A 23,109-nucleotide genomic window follows, 5' to 3' on the forward strand; every position below is an offset into this window, starting at 1 on the left:
GACCTCAGTGCCAGGGAAACTGATGGAGCAGGTTATCTTGGGGGTGATAAGAGCACACCTAAGAGATGGCCAAGGGCTCAGGTCCAGCCAGCATGGGTTTAGGAAGGGCAGATCCTGCCTCTCCAACCTGACCTCCTTCTATGATCAGGTGAGCCGCTTGGTGGATGTGGGGAGGCCTGTGGATGTGGTCTATCTGGACTTCAGCAAGGCCTTTGACACTGTCCCCCACAGCAAACTGCTGGCTAAGCTGTCAGCCCATGGCTTGGATGGCAACACTCTGTGCTGGGTTAGGAACTGGCTGGAGGGATGAGGCCAGAGAGTGGTGGTGAATGGTGCCACATCCAGCTGGCAGCTGTCACTAGTGGTGTCCCTCAGGGATCTGTGCTGGGCCCCATCCTCTTTAACATCTTCATAGATGATCTGGATGAGGGCATGGAGTCAGTCATCAGCAAGTTTGCAGATGACACCAAGCTGGGGGCAGATGTGACTGGGTTGGAGGGCAGAAGGGCTCTGCAGCGGGACCTTGACCGCCTGCACAGATGGGCAGAGTCCAATGGGATGGGGTTCAATAGCTCCAAGTGCAGGGTGCTGCACTTTGGCCACAACAACCCCATGCAGAGATACAGGCTGGGGTCAGAGTGGCTGGAGAGCAGCCAGACAGAAAGGGATCTGGGGGTGCTGATTGATACCCACCTGAACATGAGCCAGCAGCGTGCCCAGGTGGCCAAGAGAGCCAGTGGCATCCTGGCCTGCATCAGGAATGGTGTGGTCAGCAGGAGCAGGGAGGTCATTCTGCCCCTGTACTCTGCACTGGTTAGACCACACCTTGAGGACTGTGTTCAGTTCTGGGCCCCCCAGTTTAGAAGGGACATTGAGATGCTTGAGTGTGTCCAGAGAAGGGCGACGAGGCTGGTGAGAGGCCTTGAGCACAGCACTACGAGGAGAGGCTGAGGGAGCTGGGATTGGTTAGCCTGGAGAAGAGGAGGCTCAGGGGTGACCTTATTGCTGTCTACAACTACCTGAGGGGTGGTTGTGGCCAGGAGGATGTTGCTCTCTTCTCTCAGGTGGCCAGCACCAGAACAAGAGGACACAGCCTCAAGCTATGCCAGGGGAGATTTAGGCTGGAGGTGAGGAGAAAGTTCTTCACTGAGAGAGTCATTGGACACTGGAATGGGCTGCCCGGGGAGGTGGTGGAGCCGCCCCTGGAGCTGTTCAAGGCAAGATTGGACGTGGCACTTGGTGCCATGGTCTAGCCTTGAGCTCTGTGGTAAAGGGTTGGACTTGATGATCTATGAGGTCTCTTCCAATCCTAATAATACTGTGATACTGTGATACTCTCATTGCTATTCACTTTTGCCAGTGAAAGAAGTCAGCAAGCACCACTGGATTTGGTCTGGTTCTGTGTGCAATTACAATGAACAACTAAGTTTTAAGTTTTGTTTTGAGACGAGGTAGTATAAATTCTTAAATGTGCCTTCAGTATCTACAGCACAGGAGATAAACAACACAAGAATGCTATGCAGCAGGGGTAAAATCTCAGGGTTTGCATGGTGCATGAGACATGACAACTCTATTGTATGGGCCCTTCACAATCTTCATTTCTCTAGAACAACTCCAGTGCTAGGGCAATGCTGTTGCCCCCATTTTAATGCATATGAATCAAAACACAGAAAGACTGGGTTATATCTAGGCTTATGAAGACCAAGAGCACAACTGAGACATGAATCAGGTTTTATGAAGACTTGCTGCAATAGAGTTCCTGGAGGAGAAGCCATGAAAACAAAGAGTAAAACCAATAAAGAAATGAATATGGTGCTGCAGAAAGCGGGAAACAACTTGAGACATTGGAAAAAAAAAAGCATTATGCAGGAAATAAAAACAAATATAGGAGCAAGAGTAATAATAAGAGTGGAAAAATATCAGAAAAGCATTGGTTTTAGTATTTTTTATCAAATATCAGGACTTTTTAGAAGCTCTTGAAAAAACAACTGGGCAATCAGGGAAGGCAGAAAAATGTGCAATGTCTGGAGAAAGGAAGTTGTAAAGAGCAAAGAAAATGCATTGAGATAAAAATATATTGCTGAAAAATACAGTTTAGAGACAAGCACTTGTGAAGCTGTGCCAAATTCTGAAAATACAATTAGCTTTAAAGTGAGGAGATACAATAGAAAAGTTGAAACATTTCATTTTGACATTTTCCTAGTAAAATGTTCATGTCTGACTTACAGTTCATTTTGCAGTTGAGTTTGTTTTAATTTAAAAGAGAGTAAAAGTGACCCAGAAGCAAGACAGGATGTTTCAAAGAGTGGAGAGTAAATATTTCATTATACCTGAAAAAGACTTTACTTTTCACAGTATCACACAGTATCACAGTATTATTAGGATTGGAAGAGACCTCACAGATCATCAAGTCCAACCCTTTACCACAGAGCTCAAGGCTAGACCATGGCACCAAGTGCCACTTTACTTTTTTTTTAATAAGAAATAATAATAAAAAGTATTCATGATGCCCTTGAAGCATTATTCTCCTCAGTTGTCTCAGTGAAGTGAAAAATCAATTCTTTGTGCAGCCCTAGTTGTGTAATGAGGCATGCTGGGTGAAAGCTTGGGTTAGAGATGCAAGTGCTTCTGTCCTTCTGGTATTTTAGATACCACTGGGTATCTTAGAGACATCTGAGAGTTGAGGCTGGGAAAGAGGGGAAAGCAAAGGGCTCACCATGTGGGGCTGTGTTGTCTGAGTAGTCCATTCTTTGTTATCAAAAGGAATCTTACTGCCTCACTGACACTGTAAGTCTGAGTTTTCAGTTTGGCTTGGACATCACAGAATCACAGAATGTTAGGGGGTGGAAGGGACCTCCAAAGATCATCCAACACCCCTGCCAGAGTAGGATCACCTACAGCAGATCACACAGGAATGCGCCTTGGTGGGTTTTGAATATCTCCAGAGAGGGAGACTCCACAACTGCCCTGGGCAGCCTGTTCCAGTGTTCTGTCACTCTCACAGGGAAAAAAAAGTCCTCCTCAGGTTTACATGTACAAGTCTTTCAAGATGCTCTCTTCAGAAAGATGGCACAGAAATCCAGCCTAGAAATCACTATCTATCAGTTCATCTTACATGTTTTTATCCTATTCAGAGGAACGGTTGATCACACTAGAAGCAAGTTGATCACATGCTCTTGATCACAACTAGCATGCTGTTACTTGTACTAGAGGCAAGATATGGCCTTCTGTACCATTTCTATTGTAAATTTATTAAATGAAGCACGTGCTACACAGTTAATTGGGGGGAAAAAGTGCCCTAAATTTCATATCAGTTGCGCCTGCGTTGGAACACAAATGTCACTTGTGTGAATTCAGTCCTTCAGAAGGGACAACAGCTAATACTTCCCTGTGCCAGCAGCTGATTTTCCACATGCCTGATCACTTTGCTTTATTCTGGCCACACATTGTGACAGAGACATAAACTTTTGCCTAAGAATGGCATGGCTGTTTCATACACCAGCTTCTAAATGACAATACTGCTGTAAAATAATGGAATGCCAGAGATCATTATTCTGCATGGGGGCACAAAAGACTAAGCAAGGCCACTGTGCAGAAGTATTTCTGTGTGATAAAACCAGAAGTCTTCCTTTAGCTCTTCTTTCTACTCACAAGAGTAAAAATAATACTTAACCTGGATTAAAAGAATGAATGTGTAGGTAGGTAGAACGTTATGCTCATATATTTTGTAACAGCATGTCCTTTCTGAATTGTTTGCTTGGGTTTTTTAAACAAAAAATAGTTGCAGTTCATATAATTTTCAACAAAGAGGCTGCAGAAGAAAATTTTGGAGGTCATTATCCAGCTGATTTGTTGGTGTGTGTTCAGGAAATTAGTATTTGCATTTGCTGCCTCCATCTGCCCAAACCAATGCACTTTTCCATATGAAAGTAATTCAGCTCATTTTTGACACTTTCCCAGTCTTTCTGACATGACATTCACTTACACTGGACGACAGCTACTGGCTGAATTTGGTGCTGGATAAACCCTGACCCCATCTCAAACCATTTCTGTGAGAAAAGCAGGGGATTCTCTAGAATGGCTGCAAAGTTACAGTGCTGTAACACGCCAGCCAGAGGGGCTGTGAGCCAGCTGAACAGGCAGTTTTGCAGTAGTTGAATCAATGAACATGTAAGCACTTCATTTTTTCCTTTGCAGGCATCAATATGCATTTATATATCTATATCTGAATTAACCTAAGAAAGATAAACATTGGTTCTTTTAAATTTTAATGTTCCTACTTTCCTACTCTTTGCTTGATTTATTTTTTTATCATGAAACTACAGCAGGTACTTGAGGTGCAGAAACCTTGATATAGCAAACCCTGCTGTATCAAATGGCCTGTAGCTCCTGAAACCCCATATTATGTGTTTATGCAAAGCCTTTGAAAGAAATCCCAAATCACAACAAAAGCAATAATGTAAAACTATTTTTATTGAAAATACATCTACAAAGTAATGCTTCTCAATCTGCTCTGGGTGCATATCAATGCAGAACCAGTGAGAGACAGGGAAGAGAATCTTTCTATAATACCTGATTTCCATAACAAACAAAGTTAGTATAAAAAAAGATCACATTCTTTGTGACACAATTCATTTTCCTCAGCTGATGTCATAGAAAGACAGCCATTTACATTGTCTTTGCAATGTATTTCCAAACAAAATCTTAACAAAAAAAAAATTAAATTGTTATGCCATACATCCTACAGTTAATGTTTATACACACATTCTGAATACAGTACCTATATAAAAATGTCTCTAATTACATATCATAAAATGCCTGTCTGTATCCTAGACTTGCATTCTGTTAGCAAAAATATCCCCCTATAATTGTTTTCTTTCAGTCAATGAATTTCTTTCAGAGATTCATTTATAGCTTTGTTGGTTTGACTGCTCAACACTCTGTGTTAAACCCTGCTCACTTTGTTCATTGAAGAGTTCTCGGTCATGTTGCCTGCGTTACCCAGCTGGAGAAGATGGGCAGGAGTTTTCAGTCCTCAAAAAAGCCAGTCTTGCCTGGGAAAAGATTTGACTCCAACCAGCATGGTGAAATTTTCACTACAGTTATTTGTACACCATGTTTATGTTCTTCTAGTGACAGAAGCAATGTGTTGAATATTTTTTGAGTGGCAGCTGGGACATTGCAAGGGAATCCTTCATTTCTATCATCAGAATTTTTTTGTAGGGTAAAGAAGAAGGCAACTAACATTTTCTTATAAAAAAGATCACTCAACACTGCTTTGCCTGCTGATTAGTATTTTTTTCATTCCCCCAATTGTAACTGTATTATATTTCCCCCCCTAGTTTAACCTCAATAACAGTATAAGGCAAAAAGGAAAAAAACACATAATTCATATTTCTGGAAAAGGGCTTAATCAGGGAATAGTCTTGAAAAGAACAACAACAACAAAAAGACACAGGGTTAAAAGTGCATTGTCTTCCTTTTTTGTTCTTTCCATATCTATTCCCTGAAAGAAACTTACAATATTGTACTTTAAAGTCCTCTCTAATTAAAACTTCAACTTTTATTATAGCATTTACTCTTCTTCAATGTATTTTTCCTAGTAAAAAAAAAAATTTAAAAAATCCATTAGTTTTACTTTCTAAAGTGTTAACCTTTTTAAAATTGTTTTTGAGATGCTACTGACAAACATGCAAGGATTTCAAAATTTCATATTTTGATATGAGCTTCTTCTCCAGATGGAAAAATGTAAAAACTAGCTAATAGCTCTGTGGGTATAACAACCAAGCATTTAAGCAAGTCTCCAACCAGAAAACCTCCTGTTGATCTCAGGGATTCAAATTCAGAACCCAGTCTCTTTAGGATCTGAGCATTTCACTCTTCTGTACCTTCTCAGAAGAGGCTGACACTGCTTTCTGGTCTTATTATCACTGATTAAGTAGATAACTGTCATACCCAACCTATTTTTTTCCAAACAGAGATGAAGACACATTTTTTTTTGTCAGAGCCGGGACAGTCTAGGGACTTGCTCCTACAGATACACACGTAGATTGCTCATTTGGGTTGTGATGTTGAAGTTTAGAAGGCAAATCCAGATTGGAAGTACCTACATAAGTAAATATTTGCAAGTAAGTGAGATCTGACTAGGCTAAGCTTTTGTCAAGATCAGCCGAGGCTAATGCAATAAACTGAGTCTAGATAAAATTAACTTTCTCAGAAATATTTTACTCAGATGATAAAAGTGCTGACTTTAGGTTTATTTATTTACTTTATTTTTATTTATGTATCATCCCCCTTCTTATCCTTTCAATTAATGTCTTTTTTATTGTCCTGCTAGTATCTGAGCAGTGATATTAGAGGAAAAAAAAACACCCAAGCCCTTCAAATTAAAAAAAAGTAAAATATTAATTAATTTAGTTGAATGCAGTTATCAAGTTAGAAATTTTGATTGTGTATTTGTAGATGTTTTTAACTTTGTGACAGATATTAAAAAAACTCAAAACATTCTCAGGCTCTGTTTTGCTTTCCAGATCATTAAAAAAAAAAAAACAAACTAAAAAGAGAGAGAGAGGGAAAATAGACAAAGGAGAAAGAATAGATTCACAGGACTGAGCCACTGACATAGATGCTGATTTTTGTTTTTATTTAATGGGCAAACCCTCTTTTTTTAATCCTCATTTATCACATGTCTAGCAGGACCAATGTTGTTGCCTGTTATTTAAGTGGGAAGCCAACATATAACACGATCACTGCTGGTTTGGAATATATTTTCATGTATCCTTTCCCATGTTGGTGTAAAAGGAGAAATCAGTGAATAAGTGAACTTGGGCAACTCAAGATACAAATGGTTGGGAAAAGTGTGTGCTTTCCACACTTGTAGTGCTGTACTGATGCTTTCTTTACCTTACATCTTGGTTTCACTATCTAATGGTTTCTCACTCTCATTTTCTTGTGAGATCAGTTGGTATGGTTTCTTCATTTCATTCTCCTCTATCACAGAATTACCCATTTCAGCATCTCTGCTCTTCAGCTCATGCCGTGATAAATGCTCGACAATTCCTGCTCCAATGGAGTCTCCCAAGACATTGGTAGTGGTACGGAGACGATCCCTAAGGAGAGATCATAAATTAGTCATCATTGCACCACTTGTTCAGAGAAGCATGTTAAAGGGCCCTTTAAATAACTACTGGATGATTCAGTTATTTAATGTATATTTATATATGTGAACTGCTAATGCTATGATTTCTTCTACAGTAATTGACAGATACACAAATGTTTGGAGTTAGAAAATGTCTTAATACTCTTGGCAGCTTCACAGCAATAAACAACTGTGTGATGAGGGCACGAGAGAGTCTGTATGGAAAAAGTTTCTCCTAGGCACTTCTATTCTTTGGTAGTTTATTTTTGCATTCTCTAAACATGTAAACCAATGAAAATCTACCTTGTTAGGGTAATTTGTTCTCTGGTCACAAGCTACGGTCAGCAATTCAGGGCAGAATAGTGCTGAAACAATTCAAATTAAACTGCAACAATTCATCAATCTTGGAGGGCTCTATCCAGAAGACTTAGGAGGCAGCTTGATAAGCGATGACTGGCAGTACTACTTGGTAAGTGTCCACCTGCATATGGCTATGCATGTGTGGTTAGATAATCTCTTTTTGCAGAGACCATCTGAGAAGGCTAAAGGGTAAAAGCCTCTGGAAACTAGTTATAGACATCTGTGAAACAGAGGTCAGAGGAAATCGGCCTTTGATTTGGATCCTGGACCTAAGAGCTTTCTTCATATACCCACAGGAGTCAGTTAGTCTTCTACAGAGGAATAGGGATATATTGTAGTGGCTGGAAAAGAGCTACACAACTGTTTTTCATTTCAGTGTCCATAGGGTAAACCTATGATACTTTCCTAAATAGATAGCCAGTAGGGCTATAATGAACTCTGTTGGATGTGAACCAACTCTAAGTGTGATTGAAAGGTTTTCATTATCATCTTAAAAAAAAAAAAAAAGGCAATTATTTGCCAAGTTAATTACACTGTATCTGAAAGCTTCCTTAGTAGCCTGAGGATTCAGGTTTTTAAGTAACTCTTTCTCATGCAAGAAGAGCTGTCATTAAGTAAAATCCCTCGCCCTCTGCTCTGAGAAAATACTTTAATCACAAAAAATGGTAATTCTTTTTAGCACTTCTTTTCAGCTGCCTTTCACAGCAAAAGAAGTGCATCACTGGCTGCAGCATTACAAGACTGTTCCTGACTGCTGCATGTGGAAATATGGTCTAAGAACTTCGTGACTCCATACAAAGTACTTACAAGAACCAGTCCACTGCAATGATAAGAGTGATATCATCTGTAGGTAAACCTACTGACGTAAGCACAATGACCATAGTGACCAGTCCAGCTTGAGGAATGCCTGCAGCCCCAATACTGGCAGCTGTAGCCGTGATGCTGTGCAAAGACATGATAACAAGCAATTAATTTGCCTCCATAATAAGTTCTCCTTATCATCTGACAAATATTAAAAGCAGATAAAAGGCAAGATGGCATTTGTTTATTAGCAAATAAAAGGATGAGCCCAGTTCATTATGTAACCATTGCATAGATGCAGGGGAGTATGGATCTTAATCTAAAACCTATATCCAGAACTCCCGAAACACAGTTTTTTAAGGTAGATAAGACTATCACAGCCCACTCATTGAGCAAACTCAGCCCACAAGCTCAAACATGCTAAAAGAAAAGCTGAGGAGGTAGTTCTGTAATGACAGATTTAATGCAAGAGCTTTTGTTCTCTGTCCATCTCGCTGTATCTTCATGCGAGGTGAAATATCTGTCCTCCGGCAGCTGGCATTCTGCCGTCAGAAAACAGAAAGATGCCAGAAGCACTGAATCACAGAGCCTAGTAACTTGCAAGAACTATGCTTATTCACACCTGGGTTAGAAAGAATTTGTTTTGTCAGGTGATTTGGCAGGCAGCAGCTCTAGTACTAATGAATGTGGAACTCTTGCCTTGGAGCATGCAGATGGAGCTTTGATTTCAGTTGATGTAGAATTAAGCTGGTGTTTTTTATGGAGTGAGACAACCCTTCTTGGAAGTCATAGAACATAGAAATGTTCATAGTTCACCACGTCTGAATTTTCAGTGTTTCTGTGATAAATATCCTGTCCTACACTGTCCCATTCCCTCCTTGCTGGCATGTTTTTCTCCTTCTGCAAATGTATCTATCACTCTTTTATCTCAAACTGATTGAGCGTCATAATTAATTTAATGTGAATCAGTTATCACTGAGGGCTACTTAATGTGTTGCTTGTTCTGTTTCAAACAGGAAGGCTTGCTTGCTTGGACACATACCTATCTTCTCCACCTTCATCATCTGGTGTAATAAAAGATATTACTGTTCCTTACATAGCTTGCTCTGCTTGCATTCTGAGACTATGAGGACAAGGAAAACACAGCCTCTGCTACCACTAGTACTCAGCACTTGTATGCTAATCGTTTTTGTACACGTGTTATAAAGCACCTGGTACTGATTTTAAGTCTGTAGGTCCTAACTCATGCATGAATTCTTAAGAAAGAAAATTAAAATATGATTAAAAAACCCCCTTGTGCTACATGCAGTGATAGGTATGTCAAGTTACAGGGCTTTCTAAAGGTTTGTCTAATGGAGAACATGTGGTGGGGTGGTCTCTTCTGTGCAGAAGATGCAGCAGCTCTTGGTTTTAGCTCTAAATGCTTTTTTTCCCCAATCCCACACACAGCAGCAAGGAACAGTCATCACAAAGGTGCTTTTATTAGATGTGGTAATAACTTCTGTACCTGATCGTGATAATCTGGCCAAAGTTCAGATCGAAGTTGTTAACCTGTGCAATGAAAATTGCAGCCAAAGCCTCATATAAAGCAGTTCCATCCATATTGATTGTAGCACCAACTGGGAGCACAAATCTTGTAACTCGTTTGTCCACTCCATTTATTTCTTCCAGACACTTAAAGGTAACAGGTAGTGTTGCAGAGCTGTAACAAAAATAAAGAAGGTAACCTATGATATAAATTTTACAAAGAGGAAATTAAAACCATGCATTATGGTTGCACAAGAGATTGTTCTGTCTTCATATGTATGTGGTCTACCAGAATACTTCTTAAAGAAACCAAATGCTGAATTTATACACTTCTAGTGGTGAAGCTTTTTCCAGTGGTTAATTGTTGTTATGATTTATATTTTCCTTAGTCTGAATGTGTCTAACTTCAGTATTTTGTCATGAAGACAAAGCAGAAGAATCTGTACTAAAATTCCTGCTTCTCACTTTTTTATGTCACAGACTTATGACTGAATCATCCACAAGCTTTGCTTTCCTGACATTACACAAAAGGAGCCATTCAAGCCTTCAGTAAACAGTTTGTTTTCTCTTATTTCTGTTCTGGTTGCTCTGCAAAAGGCATTTTGATGGACTTTACCACTTGTGGTTTCACACCAGTAAGCAGCTAAGCACCACATAGCCACTTGCTTACTTGTCCCCGTGACATTAAAGGGACAGACAGAGGAAAGAAACAGTAAAATTAAGGAAACACAGAAATTTAGATTGGAAAAAAAGAAAAGTTTAATTTTGGGGTAAGATATAAAATGGAGGCAAGATGTAAATTGAGGCGAGATGCTATATTTTGGGGTGAGATGCTAAATTGATGTAAGATGTAAATTGATGTAGGATGGCAGGGGGGTTGGAACTAGATGATCCTTGTGGTCCTTTCCATCCCTGACTGATTCTATGATTCTGTGATTCTGTGAAGGGTAAGTGGAAGAAGAGAGACAGAAAACAGAACAAATTACATGAAAGCAACCACTCTTCACCCCCTCTGCAGATAGACCAATACCCAGACAATTAATCAGTGTTGTTTTGGTTACAAATCTAGACTATGACATCCTATATGCTGCTGAAGAAACTTAACTCTGTCCCATCCAGGCCCTCTACACCGCTTAGTCTTTGTGCTGCTCCATTAAATTATGATAGAAATTACAAGTTTATTTAAAGACCAACCCAAATGAACATTTTGCCTTCATATACTTCAAGAGTGCCCATTCAGCCCACAGGATACCAAGTTGCTTTGCTGAGTTGTTGCTTCAGAAGGAGGTATTCTGTTGCTGATGCTGGCAACCAGCAACAGAACAAGGGGACAGTCTCAAGTTGTGCTGGGGGAGGTCTAGGCTGGATGCTAGGAGGAAGTTCTTCACAGAGAGAGTGATTTGCAGGGATTCAGAGAGGCCTGCACAGATTTTAGAGGTGAGCCTGTGCCAACCTCCTGAAGTTCAACAAGACCAAGTGCAAAGTCTTGCATGTAGATTGGGACACTTCCAAGCACAAATAGGGGCAGGGCATAAAATGGACAGAGAGCAGCCTTGAGGAGAAGAACTTGGGGATTTCAGCTGATGAAAAGCTCAACATGAGTTTGCAGTGTTTACTTGCAGCCCTGAAGGCCAGCTGCACCTTGGGCTGCACCAAAAGAAGTGTGACCAGTCCCTCCTCTACTCTGCTCCCCAGGAGTACTGCATCCAATTATGGAGGCCTCAAGAAAAGAAGGACATCACACCGCTGAAGGTGGTCTGGAGGAGGTCCATAAAGGTGATTAGAGGACTGGAGCACCTCTCTTATGGAGGCAGGCCATGAGGGTTTCCACTGCTCAGTCTCAAGAAGGGAGACCTTTTAGTGGCCTTCCAGCACCTGAAGGAGGCCTACAAGTAAGCCAGGATGGGTCTTTTTCAAGGACTTGTAGTGATAGGAAGAGAGGGAATGTCTTTAACCTGGAAGAGATTAGATTTACACTGGATATTAGGAAGAAGCTCTTTACAGGAAGGGTACCCAGGGAAGTTGTGGAGGTTCCCTCTCTGGAAGAGTCTGAACTGGGCTTTGAGTGACCTGGTCTAGAACAAGGTGTTTCTGTCCATGGTGGCAGGGTTGTAACTAGATGATTTTTAAGGTCCTTTCTAACTCGAACCACTCTATGATTGTCTAATTCCTTTGTGCTGCTGTGTTTTGCCATGCATATTCTTTGCCATCTGCATCCTCTAGCAGCAAACTGCTACAAACTACTTAAAACTCACAAACAGCAAGGCTAACCAAAGTCACCAGGGTTCCAGCCACACAGCTTGCACCAACAAACAAACAAATTCAATTCATTTTTGGAGACTTCCAGTTAATATAATCATAGAATCATTAAGGTTGGCAAAGACCTCAAAGATCACTAAGCCCAACCCTCCACGTGACCACTAAACCATGCCCTGAAGTGCCACATCTACACATTTCTTGAGTATCTCCAAGGATAGTGACTCCAGCTTCTCTCTGAGCAGCTTGCTCCAAAGCCTTACCTCTCTTTTTCAAGAGAGATGTTGAGGTGCTGAAATGTGTCCAGAGAAGGGCGACAAAGTTGGTGAGAGGCCTGGAACACAAACCCTCTGAGGAGAGGCTGAGGGAGCTGGGGGTGTGCAGCCTGGAGAAGAGGAGGCTCAGGCTCATTGCTGTCTACAATGTTGTAGCCAGGTGGGCATTGGTCGCTTCTAGGCAAGCAGCAACAGAACAAGGGGACACAGTCTCAAGTTGTGGCAGGGGAGGTCTAGGCTGGATGTTAGGAGGAAGCTGTTGGCAGAGAGAGTGATTGGCATTGGAATGGGCTGCCCAGGGAGGTGGTGGAGGCACTGTTCCTGAATGTGTTCAACAAAAGCTTGGATGAGGCACTTAGTGCCATGGTCTAGTTGACTGAATAGGGCTGGGTGCTAGATTGGACTGGATGATCTTGGAGGTCTCTTCCAACCTGGTTGATTCTATGATTCTTTCGGTACCCAAATGAATATTCAAATACAGAATTAACCAATCACATTAGTCAAAATTATTTCTCAAACCAATATTATTATTCAGAAAAGAAAAAAAAAAGGCCTTAAGTTATTGTTATAATACCTGGAAGATGTTCCCAAAGCTGTGACTAATGCCTGGATTAAACCTCCAATAAATACCCAAGGGTTCTTACGAGTGAGCAGGAAGTAGAGAAGAGGTAGGACAATAACAGCATGAATTAGCAAACCGATGATAACCGTTACAGTATACATGGCAAGCTGTCCACCAATCACACCCATATCTTCCATCTCAACAATTTTTCCAGCAATTAAGAACAGGATTCCCAGGGGAGCATACCTATAAATGAAAAAAAACCAAAACCAAAAACAAACCAACAAAATCAGTATTGTACTGTTCAAAGTAGAAATTCACTCTCCTATCCACAACAAAGGCAGCAAAAGGGAAAAGGATCTGAGAGTCCCAGTTGATGGGAGGTTGACCATGAGCCAGCAATGTGCTCTTGTGGCCAGGAGGGCCAATGCAATTTTGGAGTACATTAGAAGGGCTGTGGTTAGTAGGTTAAGAGAGGTTCTCCTGCCCCTCTACTTTGCCCTGCTGAGGCCACATCTGGAGCACTATGTCCAGTTCTGGGCCTCTCAGTTCAAGAGAGACATAGAACTGATTGAGAGAGTCCAGCACAGAGCCACAAAGATGATGAAGGGAATGGAACATCTCTCTTATGAGGAGAGCCTGAGGGAGCTGGGGCTGTGCTGCTTGGAGAAGAGGAGGCTGAGAGGTGACCTCATCAGTGTTTATAGAGATGTAAAGGTGAGTGCCAGGAGGATGGAGCCAGGCTCTGCTGGGTTGATGCCAGATGAGAGGACAAGGGGCAGTGGATGGAAGCAGAGGCATAGGAAGTTCCATGGAAATGTGAGAAGGATTTTTTTTCCCTGTGAGGGTGACAGAGCACTGGAACAGGCTGCCCAGGAGGGTTGTGGAGTCTCCCTCTCTGGAGACACTCAAAACCTACCTGGACATGTTCCTGTGTGATCTGATATAGATGATCCTGCTCTGGCAGGAGGGTTGGACTGGACGAGCATTTGAGGTCTTTTCCAGCTCCTGACATTCTGTGATTCTGTGATAACTTTTGTGTTTATGTTCATGAGTGAATGCAGGATTTCACTGTTAAGATGCAATTCGCAAGTTCTCAACAGTTCAACCTGTATTGAACCACAGTGGTGAGTGTTTTCAGAAGGCTCAGCTGGATTCAGGATCTCATAGGGATTTCAACATGTATAGCATGCCTTTCAGACATGCAGGGAGATGAGCTCCCTTTAGGAGTCCAAGTGTCATTTAAAAGCTTGTTTAGCCAATTCATTTGTAATTCTGTCTGTATGAATGAAGGCTCAACTGACATCATTGTAGAATATGCCAAATGCCCAGTTCTATTATCTTGCTTGTGCTGTTTCCTGTGTTGTTGGGCAGGAATCCAGAGAGAGGGCTGATAGTTTTTGATAATTTCAAGCTGCTCCTGGCCTTGGCTCATTTTACCCAGTGGGGCACTGGATAAGTACACTAACATGAATCCATCTGCATGACAAGGTTAGTTGCACTGTAGTACATCAACAAGGGTGGTACAGTCCTCTTTTTCATATCAGTAAGCACAGCTACAGATTAAGAAAGAACTAATGCTGAGCATAAAAGTCTAGTATAAATCTAGTGCAGCCTTATTTCTATAAACATCCACAGAAGAAAATTTATCCATCATATCTCAATTGCATGTTAAGACATAAAATTCATTTCAAAATATGTCAGCAAATGGTTCTCATCCACTGCTGTATCATCTTAAGTGTGCTTGTAAAGACAGAAAAAAATATTTTTGCTTTGCATAAATGTTTCCTGGCAAAACAGGCTTTTATTACAGGAAAAAATATACACTTCTTTGTAGTTTTGTATGTAGTATTCCAACGTGTATGTGCTCTTGGAGTTGATTTGCTTGTCTTCTTTAGTGTAGAATGCAAAAGAACCCATAATTTCTTCCAATTAACCTTCCAGCTCACAAATAATGAGCCTTCATTGTTGAACAGACTTCATACCTAATGTTTGAGGGAAAAGGTATTGATTTTGTTTACCTGCTTAACACAATAAATAAAGTAGGAATATTATATGTGTGTGCAAGCAGTGCAGTGAAAATATAGGGACACATGTATACACTATGCAACTGCAGGACCCAGCTTGAGCTGGAAACCAGGAATAAGGTCTTGGTGTGTAGAATTAAGTTTATGGGAGATGTTTTCAGCTTCCTTTGTAGAAGTCAGATTAGCATATAAGGAAATTTTGATAGCATGGAGACCTAGAAGGGCTTTGTGAAACTTTGCAAGTTCTGCCACGGACCCAGATTTTTCTCATGCAAAAAGCTAAACACGTGGGAAGAGCAAGTGTGTTTGTACAGATTCCTGGCATACAGAATTACAGTTCCTGAGTTCATTCATTTAAAAAGCTTATTGTTCAAATTCCTGCCAAATGTACTTTTGCTGTCCAGTGCCTGATGGAGATGAAAAAATGCTGTTAGCAATTTAAAATGGAAATTATCGAAGAGGCACTTACCACATGATTAGAGCTACCAATCTCATGATGGCCTCATTAAGGCTGTCAAAGAAGTCTTTCAATGCCTGACCTTGCTCCTTCATGCTTCCAATCACCAGGCCAAAGCTTATTGAGAAAACCACCAAGCCAAGGGCATTGACTCCATTTACAGAACCTGGAACAGGAACTAGTTCCTCTTTCATCCGGGTCAGGGTTTCCATTGCTTCGGACACATTGCTTATTATAGAAGCCACTGTGGATGTGCCATTGGATGGAATGTCTACTTTAAACATTCTCTTTTCATAGTTAGTTTTGAACTGTTGAAATAAAAGTGAAAGTAATTCTCAGATAACAGCAAATGAATGTAAAAATCACACATTACATTATTAATTCTTACTGTATGTGTAACGCTTGGTGGTAAATTATGGTGTATTGAAAACCTATCTTTCTTGAAAGCAAAAGAAACTCCATCACCTTTATATTCCAGAACTCATTTTCTCATGAATATGAATCATAGAATCATAGAATCAAACAGGTTGGAAGAGACCTCCAAGATCAGCCAGTCCAACCTAGCACCCAGCCCTAACCAATCAACTAGACCATGGCACTAAGTGCCTCATCCAGGCTTTTCTTGAACACCTCCAGGGATGGTGACTCCACCACCTCCCTGGGCAGCCCATTCCAATGCCAATCACTCTCTCTGCCAACAACTTCCTCCTAACATCCAGCCTAGACTTTCCCCAGCACAACTTGAGACTGTGTCCCCTTGTTCTGTTGCTGGTTACCTGGGAGAAGAGGCCACCCCCCACCTGGCTACAATGTCCCTTCAGGTAGTTGTAGACAGAAATGAGGTCAGCCCTGAGCCTCCTCTTCTCCAGGCTAAACACTCCCAGCTCCCTCAGCCTCTCCTCATAGGATTTGTGTTCCAGTCCCTTCACCAGCCTTGTTGCCCTCCTCTGGACACGTTCCAGTGCCTCAACATCTTTGTTGAATTGAGGAGCCCAGAACTGGACACAAGACTCAAGGTGTGGCCTGACCAGTGCTGAGTACAGGGCAAGAATAACCTCCCTTGTCCTACTGGCCACACTGTTCCTGATGCAGGCCAGGATGCCATTGGCTCTCTTGGCCACCTGGGCACACTGCTGCCTCATCTTCAGCCTACTATCTATCAGTACCCCCAGGTCCCTCTCCTCTTGGTTGCTTTCCAGCCACTCAGTCCCCAGCCTATAGCGCTGCTTGGGGTTGTTGTGGCCAAAGTGCAGAACCCTGCACTTGGCCTTGTTAAATCTCATCCCATTGGCCTCTGCCCACCCATCCAGCCTGTCCAGGTCCCTCTGCAGGGCTCTCCTACCTTCCAACAGGTTGCCCTTCTCTGGATACATTCCAGCACCTCAACATCTCTCTTGAATTGAGGGGCCCAGAACTAGACACAGTAAACTTAAACTTATGCCTTAAACTTATTAAATATACAATATAATTATTGCATGATATAATGAATTAATTGTTTACAGTTTTTGCATTATTTTAGTTACTTGCTATGAAATATGCAATATAATTAATTCATGCTGCAATGAATTAGTTGTTTACAGTTTTTACATTGTTTTAGTTACTTTAGTAGTATAAGATGCCCACAGACATTTGACTTGAATATATTGCATGAGTTTTTAAGAAGCAACATTACAACATGGCAGTAGACCAGTCTCATGGTTCACTTGCATAGAAGGTAACTGTATGGGTAACTGCTCTGAAAACTCATGATTTGCTGTCAGTACACTGAGAAGGTATAATTACTGCTGTCTGTATCCAGTCTGTGTGATGGTGTACCTTCCAGTGAACGTTGCTTTTAGCAAAAATTTTACTTAAATGCAAGCCTAAGAGGTGAAAAGAAATTAAATTAAGGCTGTGATATTCCATCTTCCTAATTCATTACTGGTTTTTTGTTTCCATACATGTGGCAGCACTCTAAGTAGAACACAGAAGAGGTGATGGCACAGGCTAAGCTATATCTTAACTAGCCAAAACTATTATAAGGAATAGACACAATATATTAATTAGTATAGCTGGATGTGATTAGCACTTCCAATACCCTTGATAAGGGTGAGTAAAGACTATTTAGTGAAAAATAGCTCAGAAGAAATTTAATTGTCAGATGCACCTTTCCAGTTCCTTAATCTTCAGCTGCCATTGAATTCCTATTCTCAACAGAATGACCCTCCTGAAACTGCTAAACTGATTCTGTTTCTCTTGGTGTCCCAAGTTCTCTTGAGTTTCTTTTGTCTTTTAGTACGTCCTGGGAGTACAGAACAAATAATAAGCAGCTAAAAAGCAGTATCTGACTAACAAGCAGACTGAATAGGACTCTGTAGCCCCTGGCTAGATATTGTTTTTTTAATTTATCATGGAAAGTGAAATGCAGGGATAAAGGCCAGAGCTGAAAGAAAAACTCAAAGATTCCTTCAGATATTCATAAACTGGGGGTGAATATAGTGTTATAGAGAAAGTTTTGAGTAACATGATCTAGTTTTAGAAGTACACACATACAGTCAGTCTGTTCAGGTTCTCCTCTTACCAATAAAAATCACAAAAGCCCCCTTCAGTGCACAGTGAGAGTAGTGGCCTATGTCACATCTAAAGAACCGTGTTGAAATGTATGCTGTTTGGAATAACAGTCTGCTGATTCCAATGAGCCCTGGCTGATGGCAATTGAATTGAAGGAGGCACTGGCAGAAAAAAGGTGCCAAGAGGACTTCAGCCTTTCACAGGAAGAGTAACTGGGGAAGAACAGAGGGAAGCTAAAGCCCAGCATCGTCTAGATTGTTCTTCTTGATCTCCACTTGTCACCATAGACCTTCCTGCAGCATGGGGCTGAATGCCACCAACTAAGCCTGAAATTGTTCTGTCAGTTCTCAGATGAAAGGTTTGAATGAAAGGATTTCCTCAGCTTTTCTCTGATCTCTCTTTCTTTTCTACAGGGGCTACTTCTGGCTTCTAGCATCCACAATGGGGGTCCTTTATAGAGGGAAAGGGTATTTCATTCCTCCACTCCTCTTGGTTTTTGGGAAGAAAGCGTTCAAAGAAGGAGAAAAAGCAGCAACAGTAAACAGCTTTGTTTGTCTCACACTTGCTGGGGAAAAAACAGAAAATGGAATCCAAAAGACCAGAAGACTGAATGAGGAACAGAAGAAAATGTAGGCAGATCCTTCCTAAATAAACTTTAAGGTCTCAGTCTTCTTTCATGACTCTTCTCCCAGCAGCAATTCTACAAATGCTTTCCCATCTCCATCTAGAAGCCCTGCACACATTGGTTACCTTCTCCACACAACTCCCATTTCATTCTGCAGGAGAGCAACTGCACATACAGAAAAGTAACTCTACTTCATGAAAATTAATCGTGTGAAGGAAAGTACAGTTTTCCTTGTCTTCATGTCAGAGAATTTGACTAACAGCTGGTCAGTGAGGTTAAAAACCTGGGTCCTGTGTCTTAGTGGAGCTACTTTGGGTAGTGCTTGCTATTGATAGAGGATATAACAGGTGCAAAACTTGCTGTGAGTACTAGCATTAGAGGACCTGTGTGCTGGCAATGGTGACAAGGAAAGGAAAACCTTCCAATGGGTTCCAGTACATATCTCTGTCAGGAAAGAAACCTGCTTAAGGATGCTAAAAGACAGGAAGTAATATATCAGATGACATGACTTGAATGTGGAGTGTATATGCCAGTGTTGGTTTCCAGGTGTGCAAAGCTGTGTTCAGAGTTACCTCTTGGAATACCCACAAGTATGACAGCAGTGCTTGGGCCAGCAAACACTACTCCCAGATGTTTCAGAACCAAATTGGTGCCAGATGTTTAATAACTTTTCTTCATAAATCTTTTAAGAAACACATGGAAAAACCTGATGTAAACTTTTGAAAAGGAAGTTATAATGCCAGACGTACAAAATCATCTGAATATCTATGGTGCTGGTCTCTTCTTACAGGCAAAGAGTGACAGAATAAGAGGGAACGGCCTCAAGCTGCAACTGGGTAGGTTTAGACTGGACATTAGGAAAAAAAATAAATTCACAGCAAGAGTGGTCAGGCATTGGCATGGACTGCCCAGGGAGGTGGTTGAGTCACCAACCCTGGATGTGTTTAAACGTAATTTGAATGTGGTGCTTGGGGAATATGGTTTAGAGTGAATCATGTAGAGTAGGAATATTGGTTGCACTTGGTGATGCTGTGGGTCTTTTCCAAGCTGCAGGTTTCTGTGATTCTGTGAATCTTACACATACCTGTTTCTTCTGTAACATGTTTTTTGTTTAGCAAATCTGCTACAAGAGTATGGCTTATTCTGCAAAATATGGGTTAGTGTAACAACTGAAAGCACCCTCAGTAAATTTGCAGACAACACCAAATTGGGTGGGAGTGTTGGTCTGTTGGAGGGTAGAGAGGCTTCTTAAAGGGACCTGGACAGGCCTTGGACAGGCTGCATTGCTTCTCTTGGAGTTTTGTCACCTAATATATCCTAGAGCTGAATTAGAGGGTTTTAAATTTATTTATCTTTCCTTCTGATAAGAACTTTCTCTCTCAAAGGTGAAATTACTGTTAATCTCTAAGTGTTTGTTTCTTAAGTGATGAAGGAGAGAGCCAAGCATGCCAGAGTCTGCAAAAGCCAATTCACTTTGTTGTCGTGGCTACACTGTGCCAAGGACATACCACATTCTTTGGCATTTACCTATCTCAATACAAAGTGCTTTCATGTCATGACCTTTCTTGTCATCCATAAATCTCATTGTGTGCATCTTACAGCAATGTGATTCATAAAAATATCAATTGAGATATTCCCAGTCCTTCATCAACTTCCATTGATATCTCCAAATCTTTTACAGTTCTTACAATAATCTACTCCCTGACGACTCTTCTCTCATATTAACATCTTTGCTTTACACAAGAGGTTATATCCATCACACTGATGTGGGGAACCATCCCACAACCAAACTAAATCAAACAAAATAAAAAAAAAACAAAACACAACAATAAAAAGAGCAAAGCTATGGATGAAAGATGGAAGGTTATTATTATACAATTTTATTCCTCTCTCTAGCCTTTCTAGCCTGGAGAAGAGGAGGCTCAGGGGTGACCTCATTGTTGTCTACAACTACCTGAAGGGAGGCTGTAGCCAGGTGGGGGTTGGGCTCTTCTCCCAGGCAACCAGCAACAGAACAAGGGGACACAGTCTCAAGTTGTGCTGGGGGAAGTCTAGGCTGGATGTTAGGAGGAAGTTGTTGGCAGAGAGAGTGATTGGCATTGGAATGGGCTGCCCAGGGAGGCGGTGGAGTCGCTGTCCCTTGAGGTGTTCAAGCAAAGCCTGGATCATAGAATCATAGAATCAACCAGGTTGGAAGAGACCTCCAAGATCATCCAGTCCAACCTAGCACCCAGCCCTAGCCAGTCAACTAGACCATGGCATCAAATGCCTCATCCAGTCTTTTCTTGATGAGGCATTTAGTGCCATGGTCTAGTTGATTGGCTAGGGTTGGGGGATAGGTTGGACTGGATGATCTTGGAGGTTTTTTCCAACCTGGTTGATTCTGTGATTCTATGATACAATCTGTATTTCAAAAAATGGTGGGTCTTTAAAAATTTTTTGTTGTTTTTTCTTAATGCATTTTTCAGTTTCATTTACTACAAAGTCTTCATTCTTTCCCTCAAATGACTTATATCCTTCAGTATAACCAAGATCAAGCTAAATGGATTATTAACTGCAGTTTGAAAGGCAGTGATTGCTTTCACCAGTTATGGATAAAAACTTCCCAATTTGAATGATTTGTTAAGAAGGCTTGCTGCTAGAGCTGTAACTGTATGCCCTAATTATTTCATTATTTTGACATAAAGGTGATATAATTCCCTGACTTTATTACATTAAAATCTTTGAACTGAATTTCCATTTTAAATAGAGACTTTTTGCATTTCCATGCTGCTCTTCTGCATTTCTGTCCAGAGTTCATCAACATCCTTGCTGAAAATGGAGGCATAGAATTTGCTGGTTTTGGACCTGGGTCTAGTTTTCCTTTAATCTTGACCAGATCTTTATAATTTAGAAAGTCACTGGGTTTTATTCATTTCTATTTATATAACTAAAGAAAATGTTACTGTTTCTTTTCAATTCTTCTGCAAGATGTAACTCAGCTGGACTTTGGAAAGTTTCTACTTTATCCTCTTGCTTCTTAACCTCTACATTTCAGGGTTTTTTTTAACTGCTGTCTGTGGGGTCAGCGTGAAGCAATTAGATTATGAATCAACACATAACATGTACCACTGAATCTATAATGTCTTTTAAAAATAAGGGAAATGCAACTAGTTACTATTTTTTTTCTCAATAAAACAGTTAGGGTTAAGACCAGGCTAATGATGGAGGACTCTGGGAAACGACACAGGAAAAAGTATTCTGATGCACTTCTGCCACAGGTGATAGAAAGCTCCCTGATGCCATTTTGCTATTGATGTCAGCAAAACTGTTTCCCTTGCTTTGAATCCATGCACCTTTCTCCCACAAAAGTCTCCCAGTCTTTGCACAGATGGTGCACAGCCTGGTATCAAGCAGTTTAATATCACACTGGTTTTGAAAAGCAATTTCTGTGCTGACTTTACTGAAGCTCTCTTTAGAGTTACAAATTCGATACTTTGGAAAAATTTAATTTATAAAGGTGCTTCACCGGGTGTGATTTCTTCTCAAAGCAAATGCTGAGACACTATAGTTGAAAGGAAAGCACTGGTTTGGTTGGTTTTGTTTGGGAGTTTTGACAGCTGGCAGCATTTGTTTCTGTTGTTAAGGGCAAGTGTGTGATATTCCTGAAGAAAACACCTTTACGTTTCAGTTTACTACTTTGTTATGTTTTAGTTAGCAACAACAAAACAATGTTACCTGTTTAAAGCAAGCTTCCACTAGATTTGGAGGGAACATATTTCTGTGGAAAAGAAAGAAAATAACATGAGAATTAATAAGACTCCAGTTGTGTCTTAAGTAGGGGCACACCTAATAAAAGATGTGACTGGATAATTTTCAAAAGGATCCTAAGGCAAATATGTAGTTAAGCATACAGTGAGTAGAGCTTTGTATATAGAATTGGCCTGGTAAGCTTTATCAGGAAAAATCACAGTAGAGTTGGATAAATCCTGGTAATTGAAATCTTTGTATCAAATATTAGATAGCAGGTTTGATTATGGAGCAGAATATTAGCTGAATTATCCAATCAACAAAGCTCTGTGGGTCAATGCTGACTGTGAGTCTTGTACTTATGAACTCATTCTGAATCTGGATTAATAAACAAGTTGTTAATATTTAATGAATTTCAACTTTTCGAACACTTTTTGCAGTCATGTGGTCTAGTACCTCATGACATTTATCACTTGATTTAGATTCTTGTCATGATTAAGAAAAAAATATTCCTGAGATTGGTGTATTCTTTAATAGTGACACATGCACATATAATTACACACATACATATATATGTGTGTGTGTGTATACTTGTTTGTCTATTTGCTTTCCAGAATGGTGACATTTCAGAGGGAATTAGAAGCAGCCTGACTGAATAAATCTTGAGGAATCTGAGTGCAAACCTCTTCATGGGTCTTTCTGAAGTCCCCCTTCCTGGCAGCATGACTCTTGGAGGCCTTTCTCCATGTCTCTGGCTTCTCCAAATGGGTTAGTGGAACACAAAATTTTGGTGGCTTTACCT

General features: G+C 40.8%; 1 protein-coding gene across 1 annotated transcript in view; it reads right to left on the bottom strand.

The window, feature by feature from the left end:
- Nucleotides 1–4,455: 4,455 nt before the first annotated feature.
- Nucleotides 4,456–23,109, bottom strand: part of SLC1A3 (solute carrier family 1 member 3) — an 83,829-nt gene continuing 65,175 nt past the window's right edge. The window contains exons 5-10 of the mRNA XM_064176430.1: nt 22,296–22,338; nt 15,416–15,711; nt 12,932–13,165; nt 9,807–10,001; nt 8,306–8,440; nt 4,456–7,109 (exon numbers count right to left, since the gene is read on the bottom strand). Of these exons, the coding sequence (XP_064032500.1) occupies nt 6,905–7,109; nt 8,306–8,440; nt 9,807–10,001; nt 12,932–13,165; nt 15,416–15,711; nt 22,296–22,338 (1,108 nt within the window). The 3' untranslated portion in view covers nt 4,456–6,904. The remainder of the gene's footprint in view (nt 7,110–8,305; nt 8,441–9,806; nt 10,002–12,931; nt 13,166–15,415; nt 15,712–22,295; nt 22,339–23,109) is intronic.

This window comes from Pogoniulus pusillus, chromosome Z (assembly GCF_015220805.1).
Source record: "Pogoniulus pusillus isolate bPogPus1 chromosome Z, bPogPus1.pri, whole genome shotgun sequence".
In the NCBI taxonomy this organism is placed as follows: Eukaryota; Metazoa; Chordata; class Aves; order Piciformes; family Lybiidae; genus Pogoniulus; species Pogoniulus pusillus.